Source organism: Muntiacus reevesi, chromosome 4 (genome assembly GCF_963930625.1).
Source record: "Muntiacus reevesi chromosome 4, mMunRee1.1, whole genome shotgun sequence".
NCBI classification, from domain to species: domain Eukaryota; kingdom Metazoa; phylum Chordata; class Mammalia; order Artiodactyla; family Cervidae; genus Muntiacus; species Muntiacus reevesi.
In genome coordinates, this window is record NC_089252.1 from 105,207,809 (window position 1) to 105,223,905 (window position 16,097).

General features: G+C 50.1%; 2 protein-coding genes across 2 annotated transcripts in view; one reads left to right on the plus strand and one right to left on the minus strand.

Annotated features, from left to right (window-relative positions):
• CHDH (choline dehydrogenase) overlaps positions 1-12,052 on the plus strand; it is a 90,337-nt gene extending 78,285 nt beyond the window's left edge. The window contains exons 6-8 of the mRNA XM_065933483.1: positions 5,323-5,465; positions 5,931-6,033; positions 6,775-12,052. Coding sequence (XP_065789555.1) covers positions 5,323-5,465; positions 5,931-6,033; positions 6,775-7,193 — 665 coding nt within the window. The 3' untranslated portion in view covers positions 7,194-12,052. The remainder of the gene's footprint in view (positions 1-5,322; positions 5,466-5,930; positions 6,034-6,774) is intronic.
• A 172-nt stretch (positions 12,053-12,224) lies between these two features.
• CACNA1D (calcium voltage-gated channel subunit alpha1 D) overlaps positions 12,225-16,097 on the minus strand; it is a 344,029-nt gene continuing 340,156 nt past the window's right edge. Inside the window, exons 45-47 of the mRNA XM_065933482.1 lie at positions 14,784-14,905; positions 13,648-13,968; positions 12,225-13,114 (exon numbers count right to left, since the gene is read on the minus strand). Of these exons, the coding sequence (XP_065789554.1) occupies positions 12,821-13,114; positions 13,648-13,968; positions 14,784-14,905 (737 nt within the window). The 3' untranslated portion in view covers positions 12,225-12,820. The remainder of the gene's footprint in view (positions 13,115-13,647; positions 13,969-14,783; positions 14,906-16,097) is intronic.

The window sequence follows — 16,097 nt, forward strand, 5'->3', positions numbered from 1 at the left end:
GACTTGGGATGGTTGTGGGATTGTGTTGCATTTTGGTGGCTCATTTTTGGATTTTACAGCATTTTTTATTTATTTAGGGGGGATGTTGGTTGTGTTTGGTTATATGACAGCTACTGAGCAGTATCCTGCAGTTTGAATCTCTAATATTAGGGACTGTTTTAGGTATATTTCTTTCAGGGTTGATGATAGAATTTTCAGTGGCATTTTACGTTTTAAAAAGTGAGAAAGTAGAGATTGTATTTAAAGTTTAACAGACTAGGGGACTGAGTGATTTATGATAGAGGTGACTCTGGAGTTGTTGTGAGGAGGCTATGGGAATTGCAGTGTTGTATAGCTATGATTCTCGATTAGTAATTGTTACTGGTTGGCTATTGCTTATTGGTGGTGTATTTATTATAGAGGTGACTCATGGTGACTAAATACAGATATGCTATGTTGAGGTTAGTGAGGAATGAGAGAAAATATAGTTCTGTTAGGTCTTTTTGATATTAGTGTAGAAAATTTTTGTTGAATGAGGGAGGTGATTTGTGGTAAAATACTCTCGAGTTAGATTAAAGAAAGCTAGGAGGGATGATGCTAATATGCTTCTTCCCATATCTGGAGTTACAGTATTACCATCACTGGTCTCATATGGAACTGTATATCATCACCTTATCAGAGGCTCAGTCACACATTTGGTAGTGTAGGAAAACAATTTTGTAAAACAGGGAACATAAACAACATAGCTAGCAGTATTAGTAAGGTCGTAAGTAAAAATTTAAGAATTTCCATTAGGTGCAGCCTCAGTTTATCTGACTTTGTCTGTCTGTTGTATACCAGCCCTTACCTTTTAGGGAAATTATATATTGGCATTGTGCACAGGGCACCCAGCCCAGTTTCCTAGAGTTACCAGGTTGGTCAACCCTAGTATGGTGTCACGGTCCCCAACATAAGGGAGCCTTTAAGTTTAAATGACCGTACCTGGTGTTAACTTCCTGTTGCAGATCACGGAGTGTCCAGTGTTCATCCAAAAACAGATTACTAAAAATTAAGCTTTAGAAAGAAACTTAAAAGGAAACATGGTAATAATTCAATTAAACTTTGCAACAATTAACGTAACAGCAAGGAACTATCTGAGAAGTGAGTCTTAGTGAACACAGACCTCAATAAATAAATTAGAATTTGATATCCACAGAAGTCTCTTTCTAAAATTACCCTCATTTTTATCACATATAGCCAAATCAAGATATCTTGATTTAAAATTAAGTCAGATTAATTAAGATAGCCCCCTAGGCCAGGAAAGGCACACCACGGCCTTGTCACAGATTTAGGTGAATTCTTCCCTTTTTGAGGTCTGTAAAATACCTTGATTCCTGCACCAATTAGGAGGTGGCCTTCCTAATTTATCTGATAAAGCTGCTGGGGACCTAAGAGTTTCCAATCTCTAGAGGAATTGACTACAGAGAAAGAAGTGTTTCAATTCTGCTTACAAAGGTCCAATTTAGAAAACTGCTGTAAGTCATAATTAGTTTGCGAGGAAGGTTTTTTTTTTTGGAAAACATATTAAAATTTAGTAATGTTTCAGACAGACTTTAAATTTCGATATTTGGAAAGTTTGTCAAAAGGTTTCAAAACACTTGGTCAAACAAGATCATACATCACTGTGAGATAATACTTACTCCTTAACCAAAGTTACAAGAGACCTCAGAAGCAAATACACAGTGTGTGGAGGGGGGGAAGGGACAAGCTGCAGGAGCAGCACTGACATATCTACACTGCCATGAGTCCAATAGCTGGCTAGCGGGAAGCCGCACAGGGGCCTCAGCTCAGAGCCCTGTGATGACCTACAGGGGTGGGAGCGAGGGGCTGTGTGTATACATATAGCGGATTCACTTTGTTGTACAACAGAAACCAGCAGGGCTTTGTAAAGCAATTATCCTCCAATTAAAATTTTAAAAATAAATACAGGGGGAAAAAGGCAAATACAGATCCCTTACCAGGTGGTGCTACTGGTAAAGAACTCACCTGCCAATGCAGTGAATACTGCAGTATTCTTTCCTGGAGCATCCCATGGACAGAGGAGCCTGGCAGGCTACAGTCCATGGAGTCGCAGAGAGTCGGACATGACTGAAGCAACTTAGCATGCAAAGGCACAAAAACTCACACGATCTGTTCTCAAAAGCAGCATTCCAAGGAAACTTTGCCCTTTTAAGGGAGAAAACCAGTCTTGTACCAACCTCCTTTTAACAACAAAATTAACTTTACTTTAAACCTAGTCAATCCTGATGATCCACAAACCCTCTGTTACTTTCTGTATCCATATTAGTTTGTCCTCCATTTTCTTCTTCTTTGAGAAACAACCAGCTGTAAGAGTCACTTTCTCTTCTTCTAATAAAATGCAATTATGAATTATCTTTTACATTAGGATTCTGTAGATCAGTGAACATACATGCTAGTGATAATTCCTAAAAACATTTGCTTTCTTACAGAGAACATGTCAGGATGACACCAAACATATTCATTAACCACCCCAAATACCTTCTCTGTTTATTAAGGTTAATAATGGATGTTTCAGTGTCTTATTTGGGGATGACGTAGCTATTCAATAAATGTCCATCACTTAATTTAGAACAACTCTAAATTTCAAGCAAATTTTCAAATATCTAGAGAGATTATCCTTAAGTAGACATTCCTACAATATAATTATTCCTAAGACATTCATCCAAAAGCTCTTATCTCGCATTTAACTCACTTATAAAATTTCATCATGCCATGTTACTTTCCTTGCTGACAAATTTGTAATAGATATAATAAGATCTTATAATACCTTTATTTATACCTTGGTTTGCTGCTGCTGCTAAGTCGCTTCAGTAGTGTCTGACTCTGTGCGACCCCAGACGGCAGCCCACCAGGCTCCTCTGTCCCTGGGATTCTCCAGGCAAGAATACTGGAGTGGGTTGCCATTTCCTTCTCCATACCTTGGTTTAATACAAGTCATATAACTTGATGACTCTAAAGTCATATCTATTTAAATTAACAAAGTTTAAAATCAGATATTAATCTTAATACTATTCCCCAGTTCACATGAACCTGAAATTAATTCTTGCCAATTCCTTTCTGTAGTTTTGAAAATTTATATAAGTGCTTAATTTTCTTAAGACAAGTAGAGCTCATTGATGAATTAATTTTGATAATACCATCCAAACGTAAGGAGATATATATACACACAACCAGAGATCTCACAGGTTCATTTTCTAAACTTAATCATGAATTGGGTATTCTAAAACTCACTAATTTATGAATAATAGTTGGAGTAAGTGTAGTTTAAAAGGTTCCCCACCCACCCCCATCTATCTCAGGACCAAGGTCTTCAGGATCTGTTAAGGTACAGGGTGAGAAAACCAAGTTCTCCTAGAAGAAATTGTTATCTCAGGGTCAGAATTCTAAAAGACACTGTATCACGCTTGCCTTTTCTAACTGTATATGCAAAAAGAATCAGTTTTGGAATTTCCAAGAGTTTCACCTAAATAGGCTTTCTCTGGAATCTAAAGAATATTCTGGCCACACAGTGTTATAATAAAATATCCTTCTCTTAATCACAGGCTTATAGCTAAAACCTTTTCAGTCAAGACAAATTCTCCCAAGGGGGCCCTGCAATGGAACAGAACCAGAATTTCCTATTTCAGAAGGCAGAATGGCCATCACAGATCACAACACAGAACGTAAAATATAAAACACATATAGGCACGGCTGTCCTAATCAGACACTCCCTTAAATACAAGATTGAAGGTTCTCAGAAAACCTCCTACAGAGATGCAGAACTTCCAATTTGAGTTCTGGCCAACAGGAACTAAGGGGTGGCCTTACTCTTGTCACCTGCAGACACCCAGGTGTGACAGGACTTTCCCCCTGGGCTTACATAAAGGGAGGATGGGAACTCAGCCCCACCAGATACCAGATAACTCAAGGGCCCTGCCCACAGGAGGTGATCAGGCTCCAGCCCTCAGACAACTGAGGCTCTTCCACTAGACTCCTGCATCCAGGACCAGAAGAGCAGGATAGGAGGAAAGGGAAAACAGGCCAGTGAAGTCTCTCGTTCCTTACCCGGTCAGGAAGCTCTGGCCAGTTGTCCACATCAGGAGGAGACCAGGGACATTTAAAGGGTCCCAGTGCTGGCTGCTGGGTCTGGTCCATCAGCAGGCAAGCTGATCCCTGAGGGTCCGGATGTCAGTCGTAGCAAAGAAGAGATCCTACCAGTCAGTTGTTGCAGGAAGGAGGACCCCTTCTAGGGCCTGAGACCGAAACCACCTGCCTTGGCCAGGCACGTGATGACCACTTTGCCTCAGTTGTCTCACAACAGGAGGTCTCAATAAGGAACATGGTGCTGCCGCTGAAAAATAACCAGGAGGATTCAGGAGGGAGGACCTAAGAAGGAGGAGAAGACCAACTTCCCAGAATCCTTCACTGTGGAATCCATCTTGGCTGAGAGATGCAGACACCACCAGGAAGGACCCAGAGTCAGACTATGCGCCAAGCAAAATGATTGGCCAGAGACAACCCCAAAACTAACCCCATGACCAGAAAACCTGGGACTGCGAGCCACGTGGCAGAGCAGTTCTCCTGGGCCCCCTCACCCCGCTGCTCTCCAGCCGGGGTTGGGAAGTGTGGTCCTTCCCAATGCAGTCCTCTGCTCTGTCAGCATGTGTCGCCTCTGACTTCCAAGAGTTAGATAAGAGCCTACTATTGGGGCTTGCAAGGGGCCCTTCCTGCAACAGTGGGGGCTTGGATGGAGGAGGGACTTGACCTTGACCCTGGTCTGTGTGTGCTGGGCGGGCTGCAGGAGCCACAGAGGTAGGCTGGGCACCAGCCACCACCACTTAGGTGATGAGGGCTTGGATGGAGGTTGGGGTGTGGGGGTCGTGCCGAGAAGGTGGGCTGAAGTTGATTTTGGAGCCGAAGATGGAGACTTTCTAACAGATGTGGTGGGGGGTGATGAGGAAGAGGATTTTCTGACTTTTGACTTGCAGTGAGAGTAGTGTAGTATAGTTGGGGGTCGGGGCTGGGGTAGGTTTGGGACGCCCATGTGACATCAAGTCCCGCAGTCGCGTTGGCAGTGGTGGGGTCGGCAGGGGGGCAAAGCTGAAGCCCCTCGGCGTGGAGCTGATACTGAAAGCCATGGTGCTGGGTGGGCCCACCTGGGGGAAAGAGGAAGGCTGAGGACGCAGGGCCAGGTACTGGAACACGGGCTGGAAGAGGAAGGGGGACTGCCCGCGGGAGGGGAGTCTGGCCCACCTGCCGTGCCGGAACTGCTTTTCTGCCTCATCGTTGTCTTCTGATCCTCAGGGTATGGAGCCACGGCCCATCTGGAAACAGGGGGGTTCATCCGGAGCCAGCCTGGGGTCCCCCATCCGGACATCCAGTTCCACTTCCTGCCGTCCCAGGTGATCGACCACGGGCGGGTCCCCCCGCAGCAGGAGGCTTACCAGGTGGGCAGGCGGTCTCCCCATCGTAGCAGGGCCTTCGGGGTGGGGGGCCCTGAAGTCTGTGTGCTGCCCTCCAGCTGCTCAGCGTCTGGGGGGAGAGAAGGGGGCTGGGGCATCAGAGGTAGAGTGAGACAGGCTGCTTGGGGTGCAGCAAAGCTTGGGCCACTGGCTCTGGGTGCTGAGTATTAGAAAAGGACAGAGAGGTCAGCTCTGCCCAGGGAATGCCAGCCCTGAACATTTCAAACAATCAGGTACAAAGCCAGGAAGCTGGAGTGATCAACTGAGGTGGCTTGATGCCTTGTTGAGGGGAGGGGGGCAGGGGAGAGGTTAAGATGCAGGTAGATGCCAAAATTCATCTGCTCTTAATTGACTTTGGATGTCTAGTCCCACCTCACAGGAAACCAGGGCATCTCTAAATGACTACCTTGGGGGTTGACCGGGGTCACTGCTTCTTCTGGGCTCTTCCAGGTGCATGTGGGGACCATGCGGGGCACAAGCGTGGGCTGGCTCAAACTGAGAAGTGCCAACCCCCACGACCACCCTGTGATCCAGCCCAACTACCTGTCAACAGGTAATTCCCCAGCCACTTTTGCTTCACCCAGACCTGAGCTTGTTGGGTCACTGATTGAATGAATGAATGCCTTTGTGGGGTTCATATTTGCCCTGAAATCTTAGCCCTGGAGCCTACTTTTTGAGCCACGGTCACATTCTGTCCTCTATCTACCCCCTTATCCTGGGCTGTAAAGCTGCACTTGCGGCGCTGCTGTGCCCTGGGTCACTGGAAGTGGCCCCGGGACGGCACTCGACACAGATTTGCAACTTTCAGAACAGTCTACCAAGAGATACACGGAGCTCTGGCTGTGTACAGACAGCTCACAGAGCATTTTTCCTACTGTTCCTGGGAGCATCGTCTAAAAGCATGGACCTGTCTCTCTCTGCACAGCCAAAATGCCGCCCCTACCCAGCAGGTTTTGCCCAAGGATACTCACAGGGCACTCACAGCCATGCTGTGGCAGAGGCAGGGCATGCAGTCTTTATCTCCATTTTGCAGATAAGAAATTCAAATCCCTGATTGAAATGAAGGTCCTCAGCCAGGCTGTGTCCATCTAGGAGGCTGTCTGGGCTCCGTGGACTCTGCTAGGTTATGCTGTTACTGCTGCTGGGTAGGTGACAGGTAGCCTGATGGCTTGGACCTCCAAGTCCTAGAACTGTGTCCCCTTGGGCAGCTTCTTGAGTCTCTCCAAGTGGAGAGTCTTCCAGCAGGGCCAGCATGGTAAGAGGAAATGTCTCATCTGTTTCTTTTCCTCAACAGAAACCGACATTAAAGACTTCCGTCTCTGTGTGAAGCTGACCCGAGAGATTTTTGCACAGAAAGCCCTGGCACCATTCCGGGGAAAGGAGCTCCAGCCGGGAAGCCATGTCCAGTCGGATGCAGAAATAGACGCCTTCGTCCGGGCGAAGGCAGACAGTGCCTACCACCCCTCGTGCACCTGCAAGATGGGCCAGCCCTCCGACCCCACGGCAGTGGTGGACCCACAGACCAGGGTGCTCGGGGTGGAAAACCTCAGGGTGGTTGATGCCTCCATCATGCCCAGCGTGGTCAGTGGCAACCTGAACGCCCCCACCATCATGATCGCAGAGAAGGCAGCCGACATCATCCAGGGGCGGCCGGCGCTCTGGGACGAGGATGTCCCGGTCTATAAGCCCAGGACCCTGGCCACCCAGCGCTGAGGTCGGCCCTGCCCGCGAAGGTTCAGCACAGCCCTTGCTCCACACGGACTTCCCTGAACCTGTCTAGAATGTTATAGTGCAGTGGCCGAGACTTGGATAATCTCCTAAGAAATGAGACCAGTACTGGTCAGTGAACTGGCTTCTTTCTTACCAGCGTGCCCTCACAGGCCTTCTGGGACCCCTTCTCCCTGCCTCCTGGCAGGACAGCAAAGGGGAAGGGAGGCTGGAGGAGAACGGGCAACTCCTGCCAGGTCCTTGTCTTGTGCTCCGCAGTGCTCTCCAGCCCAGGGTCCTGCCGCCTTCCAGGGTCCGGGTGGGGCTTGGGTCCCGGTGGGTCCTTCCCAGGCTCTATCTGGAGGCAAGCTGGTCCGGGAGCAGGGAGCTTGCACAGAGCCCGGGGCATCCTCCCCATCTGGCCCAAAGCTGCGCCGGGGGCCTGGAGTGAGGGAGCATGGAGCTCAGCTGGGATGTGTGACAAGCCTCCAAAATGCCTGGGCAGAGGGAAAGCTGCCTGCTGGAAGAAACAGGCTTCTTCTTTCTCTGCTGCTTCCTGACTTCACCCCCAGAGGGAGACAGGAACTGGTGTTCAGCTGGGTCCCTCCAAGGGGCTTGTAGCCCACCTCTACAATGCTCCGGTTCTTACCAACACCATCAGCCTGAGGCCAGAATTATGGACCTTGCTTCAGGACTCAGGAGTCTGCAGGGCCTCTTTACTACCTTGGGTTTTAGGATTTAGCATTTTTAAAGATCTTCCTGTTGCCAGGAAACCTAGAAACCCAGAGCAGACCTGTACCCCAGCCTGCTCTGCACAAAGCCTGGGGAGACGGGGACTGAGCAGCGGCCACGGCTGACTAATTCTCATTCTCCAGATGTCCCCGGCAACAGACCAGGCGGGAGCCAGGCTGACGGATAAAGCAGTCAAATCGAGCTATGATCCCCATCCTGGGGGAAAAAAAATGCAATTGATTTAAAGACAAATGAATTGGTGAAGATTTGAGCTTGGGGGGAAGACAAAGTAACATTTAAAACAGATCTCTGATCTTTAAACTTCTTCTAATTCAATAAGGCAACCCCATAACTTACTTTTGAACTGAGATGCATTATCCAGACTCTTGTTACAAGGTAATGAACATGTGGATATGTTTTGGATTGATTTTTCTGACTATATCCAGAAGCCCCTGCCTGGCAGGAAGCAAGGGAACTCCCGTTTGGAAACCTGCCCCGCTGGACCCAGAATCAGAGGGAAGGAAGATGGAACATTCCAGGCTTCACCCTAGATCACAAGGGATTGAAGTGCCCTGGAGGCCCCACAGTTGAGAAAGATTTCTACAAAGGAGGAAAGAAGAAAGCCATCTCACCAGCCTGCCTTTAAAAATGTTTGAGTAAAATCTTAATTGATCTTACCTGTGTCTTTATTTTCTGTTCCAGCGGAAGGTCAAGAGAGAAAATTCTGTCTGTCAAGAGACGTCTGTCTCCTAGAGAGGCCCCGCCTGCCCATAGGCCTCCTCTGGGTCTGGGAGCTGCCAGCAGGGGTGAAGGACAGCAGGACGGTGGGTACCGATCCCCCACTCTGAGGGCCACAAAGTGACACCTCCTGGCCTGTGACTGAACTGACCTCCTCTGGGGTGGGCATGGCAGGTGACATGGCCATTCAGACCTGCATTCTCTGGTGCCTTCGGCCTCTGAGACAGCAGCTAATAGGCTAGTGTGCATGTATGGGTGAGCAAAACCGCGTGTGTCAGCGGGGCCCGTACTGTGGGGCACCAAGGCCCCTCTCCTGCTCATGGCATACCATCACACAATACTGCCGCACACAGGTACGTTTCAAAGGAGAAAAGTGTGAGTTTCATTTACCCAACAGGAAACTGCGCTGGGGTCCAGACCTCAGAATATTCTATCTGAGGCAGCTCCCCCCTCGAGCCCTAAGTGCTGGCTGGCCGGGCAGAGTGGAGCAGTGGCCCGTGTCCTAACCACCTCCTGTCTGAAGGGTTCAGTGCCACGAAGGAACCGTCGCCTGCAGAAGGAAAGGGGGCTGTTGTCTGAGGAGGCCAGAGAGGGGAGGGAAGTGCTGACCGGAATCGGGGAGGCTGAGCCAGTCAGGCAGACCCAAAGGGCATGCAGACCAGCCAGCACTTGGCCTCTAGAGGAACTGCGAAGACACCTGTTAAGCCCCTTAAGCAGAAAGCCTGCAGTGCCCCCCGAACAGGAGAACGTACATTTCCCAGAATGGTTGACAAAGCCTAACGGAGGCGGTGTATGTGCCGATGGGCAGGTCGCGGAACACAGACCCCACTGAAGAAGCCAAGGATTCCTCCTGGTGGAGTCAGAGCCAGACACGCAGCTAGAGCAGCGGCCGGCCTGCAGGTGACCAGGAAAGGGCGGGTCGCAGAAGTGGGACTCTGGCGCCTAGAAACACAGCCCTTGTGCAGGCTGCAGGAGTCTTCTCCATCAATTCAAATAGAGTCTCCTTAGTCAAACCATGTTCCTCCACCCAAAGGGCATGTCATATTTCCACTGAACAACTTATCTTCAGGTCAAATACCTAGGCACCTTTCTCTTAGAAACCAGAAAAAAACACACAGACCTTTCTCTGCTGGCCCTGTCTTGAGACCCAGGCAGCCTCCCATGGCCTCTCCTGCCTCCATCCCCACAGGGCGCCCTCACGGCCACGCTCACTCCTGTTCTCTGCTCGGAAGAAAGGGCCTCGGGCCCACCTCTCTCTGTTGCCTGCTCTCTTGGATCCCCAGTAAAGAAGGAATATCATTTTAGAGAAATAAAAGCTTTTTCCACAAATGAAGGCGTAGCTGGAGTCTTGTTTCTGAGTCAGGAGAGGCTAATAAAGGAGCTTGGAACTCTTGTGTGAAGCTAACAGCTTTCAGAACAAACTGACCACCATCCTAACAATAAAATGGGCAAAGACACTTAGGACTGTGACGCATAAACAGCACAAAATAAACGGCTCTGGTTCCTCTCACAAGCGTGGCATCAGACATAAAGCGGTCCATCAGACACATTAAACACATTCTGTGCACCAAGAAGCTTCTAGGGCCTCCACAAGCTGCCCGTCCCCACCACCAGTTGATTCTGAAATGTTTCAGAGTAGGCTGGGAGGCGCTATGTGGCCCAGCTGTCTGGATGGAAATTACAGAGACCCCAGTTAACGAGGTTCCTGCTTGCCGTTTCCATTTTGTGACATCATGGAAAACACATGATGAAAGATACTATGTACTATGCCTGGGGTCGACCCCAAGATGACTACTTTTTTAGGGGATAGGAGGGGAACTAAAAAGGAGAGACATTTAAAGTTTCCTGAAAGAGAAGAAACCATGTTCTACAACTTGAAGTTTTTCTTAACCAAGACAAATTTAATGTCAGACAAGCAGTTGAACCAGGTGTAATGCAGGCGGATATTAGGAGTGGTGCAGTCTGTAAAAATGCCACGTTAAGTGCTGACTAGCAAAGAGTTTCCTGACTATGCCAGAAAACTCAGGCCTGGTAGGACAGTTTTGGACTAACAATGGGAAGCCACACAGTAAGACCAACACTCAGTGGAGAGATGGAGTCCAAAACGACGGTGACCGTGGGTTAGCCCTTTAGGAGAACGGTGCTGTCTGCAACTGGAATTAAGTTACCACTGGCACCGAAGGAGCCACAAGAACAAGAGAAAATCTACATTGTGACAGCAGTGCCCTCACAGAGTACCTGCTCCTCCGGAGGCTGTCACTGACAAGCACCAGCTCTATGCAAGCAGAGCTCCCAAATACAATAAAATTATTACACAGCTTTATTCTGAAGATCATTTTGCATTTTAATAAAAAAGAATTTATGTCAGGAAATAGTCATTTACAAACCTTGAAGTGTTTTTGCCTGGATCTGGAGTAAGAATGTCTTTAAGAAGAGGTTTGTAAGGTCTTCATAACAAAGTGTTATTTACAAAAAAAAAAAAAAAAAAAACTAACAACAGGTCATGTATTCTTTAAAAATTTTGAACCAAAAACTGCTACTAGTCTTTTTGACCGCAGGGAATCCCTGCCACGGTAACTCGACAAAGTTGGCATGATTCTGTGAACAGAAAAGGAAGCCTTGATGGGGTCTGATGATCCCAAAGTGGGTTTTCATCGAGAAGTACAATTGGAGTGAGAGTGCATTCTAGTGAAACTTCAGCCCTCATTCAGTTGCATATAAAAGCCCTCAAAGAGAACGCACAGTACAGCAATGTTTTGTAAAAAGGCAGCAATACGATCTGTACAGACCCCGACATCTAGTCCTATAAGAGCCTCCTCTGCCCCCTCGGTCCCCCAGCCCCCAGCACTCTTTTATTTCCTCAGACGCGCTGCCTTACCAGTCCCGGGGGGACAACAGCAGAGAGACTTCATTCACCACTGCCATTGTTTCTGCACCAGAAATGCCAGAGTATCCTGTGGGGCAGCTGAGAAAACCATGACTGTGAATGAATGCCACAGGGTCCGAGTAACCAGCTCGACCTCCTCTGCCGTGAATTCATCGGAGGGGTTATTAAAGGAAAACAAAAGACAATTGCAACCCATGGTGGATCAAAAGTTACAATATCAAATCACAGAACCCCTGCCCAAAGAAAAGACTGCAAATAGTCCTCTGGAATCTCTTGTGTAAAGATAGATTTATAATGACTCAAAATATTTTAGAAAAATCTCTGTAGTGTCAAGTTCTTCTGAACTAAAGATTGTACCCCCAAAAGATTTTTCACTGAATAAATGAGAATTGGCTCTGTTTCTTCTATTATACTTCTGTATAGCCCAAGTAAAAATACTAATAGTTTCTAGGTTTCAGTGGGGAACTACAGTTATTAGGACCCATGGATATTGCTGCATTTCAAATACGGTACAATAATTACAAAATATAGACCATCTCTTTACAAATACAAATTATAGTATATTACAAGTCATGTACAGTAAATCTATAATTTTTAAACAAACTAGCGTATCTAAGTTTACCTGGTTGCAAGTGCAGTATTATTCCAGTTTACAGTTGCCCTTGGCCTGACAGTCAGAAATCCGACCGTCGGAGCGACACTCTCCTGCCTGTAAACTGGGATCACGTCACAGAAAACCCTGCTTACAGGGTCCTGCTTCCCCTCCCAGGATGACGGCTGGTAGGCTGGTCCTGACGTACACACCGTATTTCAGAACAGCTCAACAGGAATCAGGAAGCAGTGTGGTTTTTTTTTTGGGGGGGGGAGGAGGGTTTAAAAATGGATATGCTGGGCCCAGTGAATGTCTGATATGCTAGACCGATGGCTGAGGTAATGACACAGGTATGGTGATCGTCATCACCTTTAAACCTTTCCCACCCCGCGCCTGCGGGCGGCAGGCGAGCGCCGCAGACAAGCCAGCAGGGCTCGTCCACCCTCCTCGCCGGTCCTCTCCAGGAGGGCTGGACCTGCCCTCGCCCACGCAGCTGGGGCACGGCTGTCCCCTGCCAGCAATATGGCTTCCTTGAGGCATGACATCACTTGTTACAAAATTCTAACTGCGAATAGGGACTCCACACTAGTGCCTAAATTTTCCTAACTACGAGGCACTTTTCCCCCTGGCCCTCCGGCGCCCCACCTTGAGGCCAGAGCCCATCAGCGGCTCCCCGGGGAGGGGCTACAGGGTGGTGATGCAAATCATTTCATCTGCCAGGTCCTCCTCGTCCCTCCCGGGGTCCGGCTCCTCGTCGCTGTAGCCAGGCCCGAAGTCCTGGAGCTCGTAGTCTTGCCGGAGTGAGACGGGGCCCACGTCTCCGTTGACCCGGGGATGCACGTTCCCGTTCAGCAGGTTGCTAGCTGCACTCTCCATCTCGTCGATGGTTAAGTCACAGGCATCGGCGATTTCGTGTTTTGTCGCCGACACGAACTTTGGGTCCCTCGCATACCGTCCTAAGCCTTCGGATATCAGAACCTGTATAGAGAAAAGGATCAGTGGCATAGATGCAGAATGACAGAAAGACCACCTCAGGCACTGACTGCATGATGTGCTTTTGGGACCCAGCCAGTCACGTTGGCAAGACCCCACTCAGGGTAACTAAGCCTGGAGGTAAGTGGGAATCTAAAGGAGCTCAAACACTGCACATGGCCCAACAAGAGTGAAACCCATGGGGGACAAATGTTTCAGAATAAACAAGTCATATTTGTGGGACTAACATATACAATCCTCGGTGCAGCCAGCTGATGAAACCCAGCAGGGGTGGTGTTTCTATGATTTAGTAGCTAAGTCAAATCGGACTCCTGCGACCCCATGGACTGCAGCATGCCAGTCCCTGGTGCCTGGCATGGTGTTTTTATACTTGTGCTTTAAGTAGCATCTTTGCTGCTAAGAAGTGGGCGGTTGTCCAGGTTCAGAAGCAGGCATCCTGGCTCCGGAGCCGACCCGCCCTCAGGAGCAGCTCCCCGGTGCCACCGTCCCTCCCGTGCAGACTTTGCGGCCACACTCACTGCCTCCACCAGGCTGTCCGCGCTCCTCTGCTTGTCGCTGTTCTTGTTGTGGAAGCTGCTGGGGACGGTCAGGCTGGCTGGTGTGAACGTCCGATAGGAGACGCTGGGCTCGTCCGTGTACCACGAGCTGCGGTGCAGGGACGGCAGGCTGCCGTTGACCTGGTCTGGGGCCTCCGGCCGCTCGACCTGGATCAGTGGAGTATAGCACGGCGTCCAGTCCCGATATGACGGCGTGGCCGGCGGGGTGGCCCACGACCGGGTAGAGTGGCTTGGCGAGTACTTCTGGGCTTTACTGGAATCTAGGCCGGCGACTGCCATGATCTGAGGAGACAGAGGAAGTGGGGTGAGGTCCTCAGGGGTCCCGGCCTTGGGTGCCCTCAGCACAGGCCAGGCTCAAGGCCCTGGTTTAGAGGGGCTTCAGAAGGATACAGCACTCTGAGTAACTCAATGAACTGGCTGTAAAAACTTGGCTGTCTAGCAGACTATTTTCTTTTGCCCCATAATCCATAATATATCTCCTGATCCCCAGGTGGGAATTAGCTATTCGTGAAATTGCTTAGAAGCATGAAGACAACACACAAGTCGTGGAGTACAAACACGCCACCTGGATGACTCTGGGTTTGACTAGGCAAGTGCATCTAGGACAAGCTGACGGCGCCCAGCGCTCACAGAGAAATGGGTTGGTTCTCTCTCGGGCAACTCGTCTGTAGCCGGCACTCTGCTCTGAAGCACCACCGGGTACAAGCCTGCTTCTTCCACCTACAGCGGTGCCATGACAGGCCTGCCCTGCATCCTTCCCTACAAGGGGCACAGGGGACAATGAGGCCAGGTTTGTGAAAGGCACAGGCCTGTGGCCAAGTCAGAAGCCAGGACCATCCAGGGGAGGCACACACAAGTCTGCGGGGATCCCCATGCCTACTTGGTGTGTGGCATGGGATGCCTGGGGCCTTCCCAAAGTTTGTTCTCCATCCAGGACAGAGCAGGACACAGCAATTAATGTAAAAAATGGAAGGCAAAAAGGGACAAGGTTGGCAGAAAGACCTGAACAGAAACTCTGAAGCGGCAGCTAGTGTTTATGTGTTCCGGACACTGGGGGTCCCCTCCCTGGAGCTTCCCTGGGGCAGGGGGCAGCTCACCTGTTGCTGCATCAGGTGCAGCGGCAGGGCCGTGCGGGGCGAGAAGGCAGGGGACGGCGGCACCTCCTCCTGGCTGCTCTGCCGGCGCAGGCACTCGAAGTTGAAGGAGGACCTGCGGTGGGCTGAGGAGTGAAGCACACGCGTGACGGTGAAACCAGCTGTCAGGCCCCGGGCTCTGGGGGTCTGGGCGGCCCACCTGGACGTCCGGCAGGGGGCCCAGGAGGAAGCAAGCAAGGCGTCCAGAGAAAAGTGCAAGGCATGGTGGTGGGGCTGGGGGCTGTCTCAGGACTTCAGGAGGAAAAAGCAACCCGACCGAGGGGTGTCTCCAAAAAGAGCAAGTTAATGTCTCAGCCCCGACACATGTTCTCTCAGGAGGAGCCAGAGGGCCATGCTCTGACTCGAGGCCCTGGCCCTGCATGTGCCAGGGACACAGAGTCTCAGGTCAAGTACATGATGACCTCACTGGAGAACCCACAGATGCCTGCCGACTGCCTGTCCTCCTCTTCCTGAGTGTCTCTGGGGCTGGAGTGTCCTGTGGGTGCTCCCAGGCTGTGGTCACCCTTCTGCCTGCTACCTGCCCTAACAGCTCAACCAGATAACAGGCAGATCCCCTTGTGGGGCAGAGACCCAGCTTCCCTAGCCAGGAAGACAGAACACACAGAAAAGGACACCGTGAACTGTAAAGAATGTGGCTAGTTGTCCTTAATAGTCAACAGGCTTCCCAGGTGGCGCAGTGGTAAAGAATCTGCCTGCCAGTGCAGGAGACACAGGAGACACGAGTTCGATCCTTGGGTCAGGAAGATCCCCTGGAGAAGGAAATGTGAACCCACTCCAGTATTCTTGCCTGGGAAATCCCATGGACAGAGGAACCTGGTGGGCTACAGCCCATGGGGTCGCACAGAGTCAGACATGACTGAGCACCTATGCACGTTCTGTTAGCAGCCACTCCAAACAGAGGCTTCTAGACAGGCTGAGAGATGACAAGGTGATCCAGGCTCGAGGCTCCCCAGGGTGCCAGGCCCAGGAGATGTCTAAGTTCTGGGTCCCCATGCACAGGCCAGAGGGCTCCCCAGGACACCTCCTTACCAGTGACCTGCAAGGCAGAACTGAGTCACCTCAACTTTCCTTTCTGGAGCTCTGCTTTCTAAGCTCACGGGGCATTTATCCTGCCCCAGCACAACTCTACACACCCCTGACTCTTGCACTGGAAAACTCCAGGGACCAGCCTGGAGAGCCCCCGCAGGCATCCTGGGAGGCACATGAAGCTGCAGAGGCCGCTTGCTGGGGGCCTGGCTCCAAAAGTGCACGGAGACG